Consider the following 11,469-nt stretch of genomic DNA (forward strand, 5'->3'; position numbering starts at 1 on the left):
ATGGCGTATATATATACATATATATTTTTCTTCTAGCTAGTAACATTGTAACAAGCTTTATCTTCTCTTGTCATGATAAGAACATGATCTCATGACTGTCCAAAACACGCTGTAGTTGTTTGTTTGCTGTTTATCAAATGCCATTCCGGTCCGAACCATCGACATGAATCATCGTGGACCTTCCAATAATGTTATCCTCGCTCCTAACTCTCACGACAGAATTATGATTAAGTACTTCAGAGAATAGCCAATGCCTAAAAGAATAGTTTCCTCCAATGATATATATCAACCTGTCACTAAACATTTGAAGTTATCCACAGTTAGCATATATATTATATGTTCATATTTGTTAGCGGTCGATAAGGATACCAAATGGCTAATTGTGACTTCTTTCCAGTAGGAGTGCCAGGAATCATGTTTTGTTGTATGCCATTGAAGCATGTCAGATGCGGGTTAAATTTTATGCTGGATTCGTTTTCTTGTGTGTCAGATTTTGTCACCTTGCGGGTCAAACGACACCATTTCTGTGGTAGAGTTACTGAATGGACCTGATCCAGTGATACAGAACAGTGGTCACCTTGCAGTTTTTTTGCTGCTGTTCAGGCAGATGGCCTAAGCATAAAAAGAAGTTGATGAGTCATTCAGCTATGAAGGAAAGAAACCCTAGCATCTACATGTAGTTTTCTGATTCATGGAAAGAACCAGAATCTATTTCTTGGGTTGTAGAACGCTGTTATTAGTGGTGGTGAGATGGTGCTTATGTGTGTCTATGGAAGATTTGGCTTTGGGTATTATATTTTGGTAGTCAAGATCACATAGTTTTGTGTAATCTCATAATTAAAGAGCTTTAGCTTTGAGTTTGCAGTAGCAGTCCAGTGAACTTACAAGTCGATGCTCATGCAGCAGGAGAAAAGCTACAGTAATATCAGTGCTATAGTTATAAACAGTCTCAAGAAGCATTACTCTTTTTGCTTGATTTGTCTGATGAACACTGTGAAAGATATGGACAAACGCAATAATCCATGGCCATAATGGTGAGTACATGAGCAATCTGGTACCCTTTTTTGCTTTTTCTGAATACCTAAATTTGATGATATAAGATAATTGAAAGTATAAAAATCATAAGCGTAAGAAAGAAATTTTTACCAAATTACTATTTCGTCAAAATGATTATAAAGGTGTTCTAATGCCGGACTAAACTTTGCATTAGAATGTATAGGATGCCGCTTTATCCTCAGGATGGAGATTAGAAAGAAGTACGAAGATATCACCTTTGCTTGCGTTCATCATGTGAAGCTCACTTTGTCCACTGCAAAGACAAGGATCAAACGTAGGATAAGATGATGAGAGAGCAACAAGTGATCAGATCAAAGTTTTAGTTAAGAAATGATGAAGCGATTTGTAACCGCATCTATAAGATAACTATCAAATTTATAGAATGTTTTTTGACCCACAACTCGTCTCATTTCAGAGAATGTAGTCGACCTTCTTTTTTCCACACCAAAATATTTGTCAATCGAAATGCATTTATATTTTAATTTTTGATAAAATCCTTTTGCTGTCGAAAATAAATATCAGAATAAATGGATGTCGACCAATTTTTGTAGTGATCTAAATTCCAGAATTGTTTCACGTAGTCGCCTCGGCTTCCTAACATTTCTTTGTTCTCGGCATTTTCCAAACAATTTCTAAAAACAAAATATACATCTGCCCTTGACTTGAATCATCACTGCAAATTATTTCGCATGTTTGATGCATTAAAATGCTATCCGTGACGCTCAGGAACACCTATTACTCTATAGCGAATAGCAATCATATGCTGCTGGTCTAAGAACAGAATAAATATATTCCTATTTAACATGACAATCTGTTGGAAATGGAATTGCTCTGCTGCTGCATCCACATATGTTGCTGCCTCATCGAAGCATCTGTTCCCTGCGCCGCTGAAGTTGACGGCTGGGCACCGTCCTTCTCTTCACATACTAATTCTTTGTTTGCTTTGTTCCCGCAAAACTTTGGAGGTGGAAGCAAGGTTGGTGGTGATGGCGATTTCATCACTAAGCCTCTATCGTCATCACTATGGAGAAATGGATTGTGAAAGCTCTCAGGTTGACCTGCATTGTCCCAGCTGAGCGAGCTCTTTGATGGCATCACGGGCCGTGGTCCTTGGACAGGATTAACGCTGGCCGTCGTGACAGACGAGTCGTTTGATGTCTTTGGTTTATCATCCAGCAGGTGTAGACGGTTAACCATGCAAATTTCTCCATTGCTGCTGCTGCTGCTGCTGCTGGTTGAGGTCGCTTGAATCTGCCAGTCTTGGTGGTCGGACATTGCTGTTTCCCCGTCGCTTATCGTCTCCCCCGTCGATGTGCTGCCACCTCCCGTCATATCCGATTGCTGATCCTTCAACATCTGCTTCAGCTTGAGAGGATTCTTTGGCTTGGTGATCGGAGACGTCCCGAGCGAATTTGGGGCCGCGTTCTCGAGGAAATCTTCCAATGCTTTCAGCAGGGATACTGAGATTTTTTGGACGCACGGGTACTCGGACATCCTCCCGACCCCGATCTTTTTGCAGAGATCGTAGAAGGAATCGAGCTCTTCGAATTGCTTACGTGCCTTCATGCATGCATGCAACGTCTGGAGACGTGATTCAGGCTGCAGATGGAAGAAATTGTCGAGCAACATCGACAGCCCGTTGGAAATGTCGTGGTAGAGGCTGAACGTCTCACAGACGACCAAGAAGAGCGCGATCTGGACCAGGCGGTTGGTCTTGGCGGGGCCGGTCGGTCGTGTGCCCACCGCGCGGTCGAGAAGCCTTTGCCAGTGTTCGATGTGTCCGAAGATCAACGGGGTCCTCATGTTGGCGAAGACGTCGGCGGGCATGAAGGGACGGCGCCCGAGGTTGCTGAGCTTGCCGAGGAGATCCGACTCGAGGCGGGCATCGAGGTAGACCGCGAAGGTGCGGACGAAGGCGGAGTAGTCCCAGGGACTGGAGGCGGCGGAGTGGTCGCGGAAGGCGGAGAGGTCGAGAAGGCGGCGGGAGCTGGCGCCAGCCGCGAGGGCTTCGTGGATGAACTGGGAGCCGCCGTTGCAGAGCAAGCGGAACACGATGACGAGGGACTTGAGGGCGACTACCCAGTTACTGGTGCGCGAGATACGGCGGGAGAGGATCTGCAAGCAGGTGGCAGCTGAGGACGGGGAGGCCGCCGATAGGAGGAGGACGTCGGCTAGGTTGCGCTCGTCGATGGGGACCTCGTCGTGGGAGGTGGCCTTGAGGATGGCGACCTCGATGTCGGAGGAGCCCGCGGAGAACTTGGCGAGGCTGATGCTGGTCTGGTCCTTGATGGCGCCGATGGCCTGTCGGAAAACGCTCGACATGGTGGCAGCAGACGATTGCCCGTCGGAACTCTCTCCTTCACCCCTGGCCATGGGGAGTATGAAGCCCGGGCAAGTTCGCGTTCAAGCTATTTCTTTCTCGATGGTGAGGAAGGGGCCCACCAAGCCTTGAGCAGTCTTGTAACGGCTCACGACCCGTTTACTAAAACTTTGGTTGGTGCGGGGAGAGTTACGTAATGAGACAGAGGAGGTGATGAGTCAATAAACTCTAAAGAAAGAAGAGTTTATGCGGAGGTCAATCTTTCCTGAGACAGACTAAATCGTAGGAGAGGTTGTGAACGAAAAGGTTGCTGAGGATCATGACAATTTGTTTTCGTATTATCTATCTTTCTTTTTATTTATTATATTGAAGATAAAATTTCGTATCTCAAACTAATTTGTTGTTTTGAATAGTTTTTACGCTTAAGCCAAACATCCTAAGCAAAACAGCAACAAGGAAATTATAAGCTAAGGTACATACTAACGATATTATTTGCCAAGTAGATTGAGATCAACATAACACATACTATTACTACATTTAATTTGGAACCTCCAATGAATCGATGGCTCCGAGTTCAAGCTGATGACAGGAACAGACTGATAACCGAAGAGCTAAATTTGAAATGCATAGTAAACGATCATGTGAAATCCACATAACAACACGATTATTCTACGAATCAACGTAGTACACAAATGGTAGTCTTATTTGAATGCTGACGACGGCTCTGCTTGAACTCCGATGGAGGAGAAACTCTACGATCACACGCCCTTATACGTGACATCATCTGCTTCGCTGCAGTACATACAGATATAGAATGCCCGGAATAATACATTACTGCACTTCACCTCCTCCCCACAGCGTTCCATTAATTATATATTTAGATGATGAGCCTCCGTATCACAGCTTCGACCGCTGCTGTTGCTGCTGCTGACCGAGGAAGGGGTAGTCGGTGTAGCCCACGACGGGGTCCGCAGTGTAGAAGGTGGCCCTCACGTACCTGTTGAGGGGAGCGCCCAGCTTGAACCGCTCCACCAGGTCCGGGTTGGATATGAAGAGCCTGCCCAAGGACACCAGATCGGCGTCGCCTTGCTCCACCGCCGCCACCGCCAGCTTCCGCGTGAATCCCCCGCTGCACATGAAGCTCCCGTTGTACGCCTCCCGCAACGCCCGCATCATCTGGTTCTCCTCCTCCGCACTACCTTGCAGCCCTGACTCCGTCTGCCCGTACGCGACGTACCGCGGCTGGGTCACGTGCAGGTACGCGAGCCGCTCCCCGGACTCCCGCTGAAGCGCGTTGAGCTGCTCGATCACGGTCAGCCCCAGCCGGAGCGGGTCCGAGTCGTACGCGTCGAGGTGGTCGATGGCGGGCGAGATGCGGACGGCCACCCGTTCTGGCCCTACGGCGGAGGTCACCGCCCGGGTCACTTCCACAAGGAACCGGCACCGGTTCTGGAGCGAGCCGCCGTAGGCGTCGGTCCGGTCGTTGATGCCGTCTTTGAGGAACTGGTCGATCAGGTAACCGTGCGCCCCGTGGATCTCGACGCCATCGAACCCTATGCATACGTTGATGGAGCAAAAGTTAGTACATGGAGACGAAGTATTCCATCGCAACAGCTAAGCATTGTTTTAAAAGCTGTGCATGTTTAGAATATAGTGGTCAGACTGGAGAAAGGTGTCTCAGAAATAGGACTCCTCAAAGAAATACGACAATAATTTATCAGTGCAGAAAAGAACCATCTCTTGCTTCACAATTACATAATAAAAAGGAGTAAATATTACTTGTGCTTCCAAAGAAGGTCATAATTACTAATGAAAATTTTCTTTTAGAAGTTGAAAAAAACCGAAAAATAGAGGATTAGTGCTCCGAGGTAGCATGTAAAGCTTAAAAAGTGGCTCGGGGTTACAGTCATCATGCATTGGGTTCATTTGTTTCACCAAAAGACCATCAAAGTGGACTTTACGAAAGTGACCTTAAGCTTCTGTGTTTAGCTAATGGGATATAAATTTTAACTTGGAATTGGTGATCCAAAAATCTTTAATTTGGAGCAAGTGGGTTTTGGCTGAGAGCAATCAAAATGGGAAGGGAAGATGGTTGTGTGTTTTGGCTTCGGAAACTCTGCTTCAATAGCTTTCAAACAGCAAAAAAAAATAATAATAATGCCAAAGATCAAGGAATTTGACTTTGCAAAACTACATCAGTGCCAATTTTCAGTTTCAGTGAAACAAAGTGATCCTGACTTGATTCATGCAATGAAATTGCATAGGAAAAATATCTAGAGCATTAAAAACCCCCTTTGACAGTAGCTGGATAGGGGGAAAAACACTTAAATTACAGGAATTGCACAGAAATCTAGAAGAATATGGACTTACAATTGAAGAAGGCTATAATTTCCTTTCGATACATGGTTATGGAGAAGAAAACCTTATGTTTTGGGAATTGTGAGGTAGTCTAATAGATTAAGGACTAGAAAACATAAAAGTCTTTATTTAGCTGGCATGTGTTGTGGCATAAAATGGTTTGGTATCCTCGACAGTTGCTTAAACGTGCCATTTTCCTATGGTTGGTTGTGCAGAATTTCTCCTCCAAAACATTCCCTGTTGACAGGGAATGTTTTTGGAGGAGAAAGAATACTTTACCACTTCCATGAGTATGTTGCAATGAAAGTTGTGAGAATGCAGAGGACATATCTTTTTCAGCTGCATATTTACATACCTCTTCCAATGGAAGTCAAATGTTGATCATTAGGGAAAGAAGTCACTAAAGACGGAGGAAATGTGTATTTGCTAATGCCATATATTACACTTGACGGAATGTGTTGAGATAATTTATTTGAAAGCAAAAGATGTACAGTTGAAGCTGTTCATTTTAAAATTTCCAGGGGAATATTTAGTAATTGTCTTGAATTGTAGCAAACCCATATATAATTTAGATGGTTAGAAGGCTGAGTATTTTTGCAGTGAATTAAGTTGCTTGGATGTTTTGTATTGAATGGATCTGGATTTAAGTTTGACCTTTTTCAGAAATAAAAAACCCTAGTGCTAGTCTTAAATCCTAATATTTTAACTCTCTGTGTTAATAACTTGCTTTATCTCTACTTAAAAAACTAGAAAACCTTGCTCCAAAAAGCATGCTGAATTCAGTGTAAAATTTATTAAAAAAATATTATTTCCTAAAAGATGTTAGATTTACAAAAATCATAAATTCTTTAAAAAAAATTGAAACATGCCATGACAACAGTTAATTGACAGAAAACCATATCAATAAAATGATTTTAATTTATGGAAAGATTCATTACAGAAATGTGGGGCGGTTGGTCACATACCTGCTTCAATTGCATTCAGGGCTGCTTGCCGATAGTGTTGCACTATTACTGGTATCTCTGAAATGGCAAGCCTCCGGGGCCTGGCATAGCTACCGTATTTCCCATCAGGCATCAGTATCTTCCACCTCCCTGATACTGGCTTATCAGTGGAGGATATAGGAGCTGCAGTACCTCCTGGTTGGTATACTGTGAGAAGGAAATTCTATCAGTATTCAGGCAGAAAAAGAAGGATGAGTTCAACTGGATTTATTTTCCTGTATCAATCCGCATGGAAAAAACATAGCTATACAGGAACCTAAGACGTTTATAGTTTGATGTTGATGGCTTCAATATACTACATCTCGCCACTATCATCTATCGAGCAGACAAATTATCTGAATTCTCTTCAGTGCAATGATGAAAAGAATTGACAACTCAAAAACAAGATACTGAGACAAGCTTAAAGGTACTTTTTGGTATAGGAAATAAAAACTACAAATGTGCTTGTATCATTAATTTGGTTAATCAGGAAAATTTTATACCTTAGAAAAACATGTGCATCACTAAGCATGTTCACATTTATTTTGTTAGTACTTCAACAGAGTTCAAGATAATGTTTATATGCATGGTTTTCAGGAGCAAACAAACATACACCATATTGTGTTTTACATTATAATTTCTAAAATCAGACTTAGTGAGAGCTCCTTCCATAATAACAATTCTAAAGCCTTCCAGAAGTAAAAACAATTTTCATTTGCATTTCAGGAAAATATCTGCAGCATTTATCATATGAATAGGTGGGTTAGCAAGTGCAAGACAACTTTAACTAATCTCAACTTAAGCAACTCATGCAAATAATCAGAGATTAACAGCACTGCAACCAAAAGAGTGGGTCAAATTGGACCCTCCATTCCATCATTGGGTTAAAATGAATACTGATGGCTCATTTGTCTCTATGTTGTAGAGGGAGGGAGTGGTTCTTAATTGTCACCAAAGAATTTGGAGTCTTATAAGATATTGCCCATTTATGAGGAAGCTAAACATGTTACTGTTTGGTTAGCCAAATATCGAATCTCTACCTTCTGAGCCACCCAGATTTGTAACTATGATCTGAGTGGTGCCTGTTGTTAACCTCGTTTAGTTTATGAATTAAATTTTCCGTTTTACAAAAATAAGAAGTATGCACTCGTACCGTACTTGATATGGCATATTACTTGAAAACACTATTGTCACATGAACTGTAAATCTTTCAAGAGATAATATATATATATATATATATATATATATATATATATATATATATATATATATATATAATATGATTGATCAATGTTTTAACAAACAAAAGAGATAGTGTAACTTGGTTCATCTTGATTGCTATCCTTGGTTAGCGAGACTTGAGATAGAATGACATATACATACTTTGATTGGATGCTCGACCAACATGCCACAACTGGCAAAAGATGATGCTTCCCTTGGCATGAACAGCATCGACAACTTTCTTCCATGCATCTATCTGCTCCCTTGTATATATTCCAGGGCAACGTGGGAACCTTCGACAACATTACAAGAATGTCAACAACATTCATGATTAAACAAGGTTGCAGCATGTGGCCGGTCACAGCTGAGGATATACTAAAATTCTACTCTATCCTCATATTCTAGCTGGCGCAACTTTGGGAGTACCAACGTCGTATATCTTTGAGTATGCCGAAACTAAGACAGTAATTACGCTATTATAATGAGACATTTTGAATTTATACTAATTAATGCATTCTATTGTTGTCAAAAAAAAAAAAAAGGCGATTTCTTTTTCCTTTGAGGAATAATCAGGGCAACCACCAAGCGAAGAAATCAAGAACCTATGCACATGAATTCCCTAATCTCCCCAGTGTAATAGTTGTGACTGAACGAAAGAAAAGGCTCAATTTAATATAAGTTTAAATTGAACTGTAAAAGGGGTTCCGGTGACGAAAATACCCTGCGCCGGTGGGGGAAATTACGGTGCCCTCCGTGATGAGGAAACCTCCGTCGGTGGCCCTCTGCGTGTAATACTCGACGTGGGCGGGCAGCGGGATCCCATCGGTCGCCCGGCACCTAGTTACCGGAGCCAACACCACTCTGCGGCCGAGGCAAACAACAAAAAGAAATAGAAACGATGTCAATATTTCCAAGGGACGAGGGCGATATCGGTAAACAGAAGAAGGCCCCGCTCTCTCCCTCCTCTCAGGTTGAGGTAAGCTCCGAAACCTCGCTTCAAATTTACATAACTACCCCCGTCCCCTCTCGAAACATTGCCGGTACTTTACAGGAAGAGAACTCGGATCGAGAGAGAGAGATGAGCTGACCTGTGGGAGAGACGGAATCGGCCCATCTGGTGAGGTGAGAAGAGCGACGGTCGTTGAGTCATCGGTCCGGATATCCAAAGCTGGTGAGAGAGGGGAAGAACCGGAAAAGGCAGCGGGAGTTCTCTTCAGTGGGGAAAGAGCGAGGGGAGATAAATAGAACATTGGAAGCTGCAAGTGGAGAGGACGGGGCAAGGGACTCGATCGGGCCCGATACTGGGGCCGTCCACCGGACGAAACGCGGGATCAAGTGATCCCATTGGTGGCCACAAAGAACAATGCACGTGGGGCCAGTGGCTGCTGTCGAATGGGGGCTTTCTTCTGCTATGACGGTAGCTCGGCCGCGACACAGGAAGCGCGACCCCGACTCGACGTCGTGGCGTCGGCGGTGGAGGGCCCAACTCCCAGTCCCAGTCGAGCCACATGGGTACCTTTTTCCCGTCCTCGTGCTTGATACCATCCAACTTCCACAACGGAGACTTCACGTGGGGCCCGCAACTGCCACCAACCGGAGCTCTTATTCACGTGTTCGGTGGCTCGTACGAGACAGGGAAACCACCGTCGTGGGATCGGTGTGCGTCTCTTTCCTATCAGTGCGGCGGTCAACTTTGGCGGGGAAGTCGGTCCTCATCACGTGTTTCTTATTGTCTTTGGTGTCGCGCCATAGTATTTTCCTGTTTGTCGAAGAAAAGCACGGAGGGTTTCGTACGAATCAGAGCTGCTAATCTCTCCGATCATTGTAATTTGCCTTTCTAGATCGGAGTTACGTACCAATAAAATCTAAGTTGCCATGATCTTGTAAAGCTTATTAAGTTACTGTCATTTGGCTTTCTTACTCGGTTTTCCAATCCTTCTGTAATGCTTTGATTAGTTAACGCAATCTGAAAATGAAAAAAAAAGGAAGGAAAAAGGATAAATGAGATAGATAGAACCAAAAGATACTGAGTGATCCAGAGCTCTGAAAATTGTAAGTTATTATCGTGAATAGTTATTTTTATTAATTATAATACATGTTTTATTGATTTCAATCATCTTTATCTTCTTTTTTACAGAGAGGAATAGCCCTCTCGATAAATTCTTTTACAAAAAAAAGCTAAAATTAAGATTTATTTGATTGCTTAATAAATAAAAATAAATTTTATTAAAAACTATAGCTAGTATTTATTCCATATAAGCTATTTTATATTTCTTACTAAATTTCTTTCGAATACGAAATAAGAAATATTTATTTAAACTTACGATATGATTTTTGAAAGTTCGATCAATAAATTCTACTACGAGGTGAATAGTAGACTTCATCATTCTCAATTTGCTTATTTAAGAGTATGCCTATATTCTTTTTATAAAATTATCATAGAGTGAATTTATAAAAATAAAAAAATATATATAAGATTGATGTCAACTGTGGAACTCTATTTTCAACCCTTATATTGAATCTTTAGTCATGTAAAATTCATATACAATTTATTTTGAGATAATAGTATTATTCATAAATTCAATTTTGAACACCCGATAATTTTTAAAAGTAAATGACTCGAGTTAATGACACGAAACATCAATCTCTCTCTTATGATTTGGATACGGTCGAAATCCAATTTAATCAAACTTTCTCTTTTATAGTTAAAACTAGACATAGGACCAATACGGATCGAATCAAACATAAGTCAATATCATCGCATAATAGAATACATTTAACGAAAGGGAATCTTTATGGAGGTTTCATGCCACCTTACATGGCATAAAACATTGGGGAACCTATCTAGAATAATTGACAATTCAATTATCTTTCTATTGACAAAGACATCTTCTCTGACCTCCTCTTGGATTTGTCGTTCTCCCTGACTCTTCTTTACGAGGGATCGATCGGCTTAGCTACAACCACCACTAAGGCTACCAATCCAAGCAAAGATAAGACCCTTCACGTTGGTGAGGTTTGCCAATGTGTAATCTGTAAACCATATTTTCTATAAAATAATAAAAAGAAATAGAGACATAATTACTCCACTCGATTCCCCAAAAACTATGCACAAAAGGAACTTTATGTGTGCAAAGTTACTGTGTGTGTATTTGATGCGTGTACTCGTACGCTGTTCATGAGCTATCCTTGTTCGAGATGCATCGACTCGGGTATGATGTGGCGTTCATCGTGACTTGCTTACGTGTCTGAAAAGGACGCCACGTTAATAAAGCGGGGGAGAGAGAGAGAGAGAGAGAAGAGGAGAAGAGCAGCCGGACGGTAACCGTACCGGCTGTGACCAGATTCGCTACAGTTTTGGACAATAATTCATTATTTTGCACCGAGCCGAGGGAACGACAGGTGCACAAAGGAACTCGAAAACATCAAGTTAGAATGGGCTCCACGAGCTGCCACGTAGAGAGTTTGGAACACTTTTAGGAGCGCTCCACTTAATTGGCTGACGCGTCGTGCCATCTTTGCACGGTAGAG

At 42.3% G+C, this 11,469-nt stretch overlaps 2 protein-coding genes across 2 annotated transcripts; both read right to left on the reverse strand.

Annotated features, from left to right (window-relative positions):
• Positions 1-1,854: 1,854 nt before the first annotated feature.
• LOC135680084 (clathrin coat assembly protein AP180-like) lies at positions 1,855-3,429 on the reverse strand. Its single transcript, XM_065194076.1, has one exon. It carries the CDS (start codon positions 3,427-3,429, stop codon positions 1,855-1,857), a length of 1,575 nt encoding a protein of 524 aa, XP_065050148.1.
• A 544-nt stretch (positions 3,430-3,973) lies between these two features.
• On the reverse strand, positions 3,974-9,187 carry LOC135678152 (12-oxophytodienoate reductase 7-like). The gene is made up of 5 exons (XM_065190615.1): positions 9,027-9,187; positions 8,659-8,799; positions 8,101-8,231; positions 6,700-6,885; positions 3,974-4,929 (listed from the first exon to the last, which is right to left on the reverse strand). The coding sequence occupies exons 1-5, from the start codon at positions 9,086-9,088 to the stop codon at positions 4,274-4,276; spliced, it is 1,176 nt and encodes a 391-aa protein (XP_065046687.1). The 5' UTR covers positions 9,089-9,187; the 3' UTR covers positions 3,974-4,273.
• Positions 9,188-11,469: the final 2,282 nt, after the last annotated feature.

This window comes from Musa acuminata, chromosome BXJ1-7 (assembly GCF_036884655.1).
Source record: "Musa acuminata AAA Group cultivar baxijiao chromosome BXJ1-7, Cavendish_Baxijiao_AAA, whole genome shotgun sequence".
Taxonomy (NCBI): domain Eukaryota; kingdom Viridiplantae; phylum Streptophyta; class Magnoliopsida; order Zingiberales; family Musaceae; genus Musa; species Musa acuminata.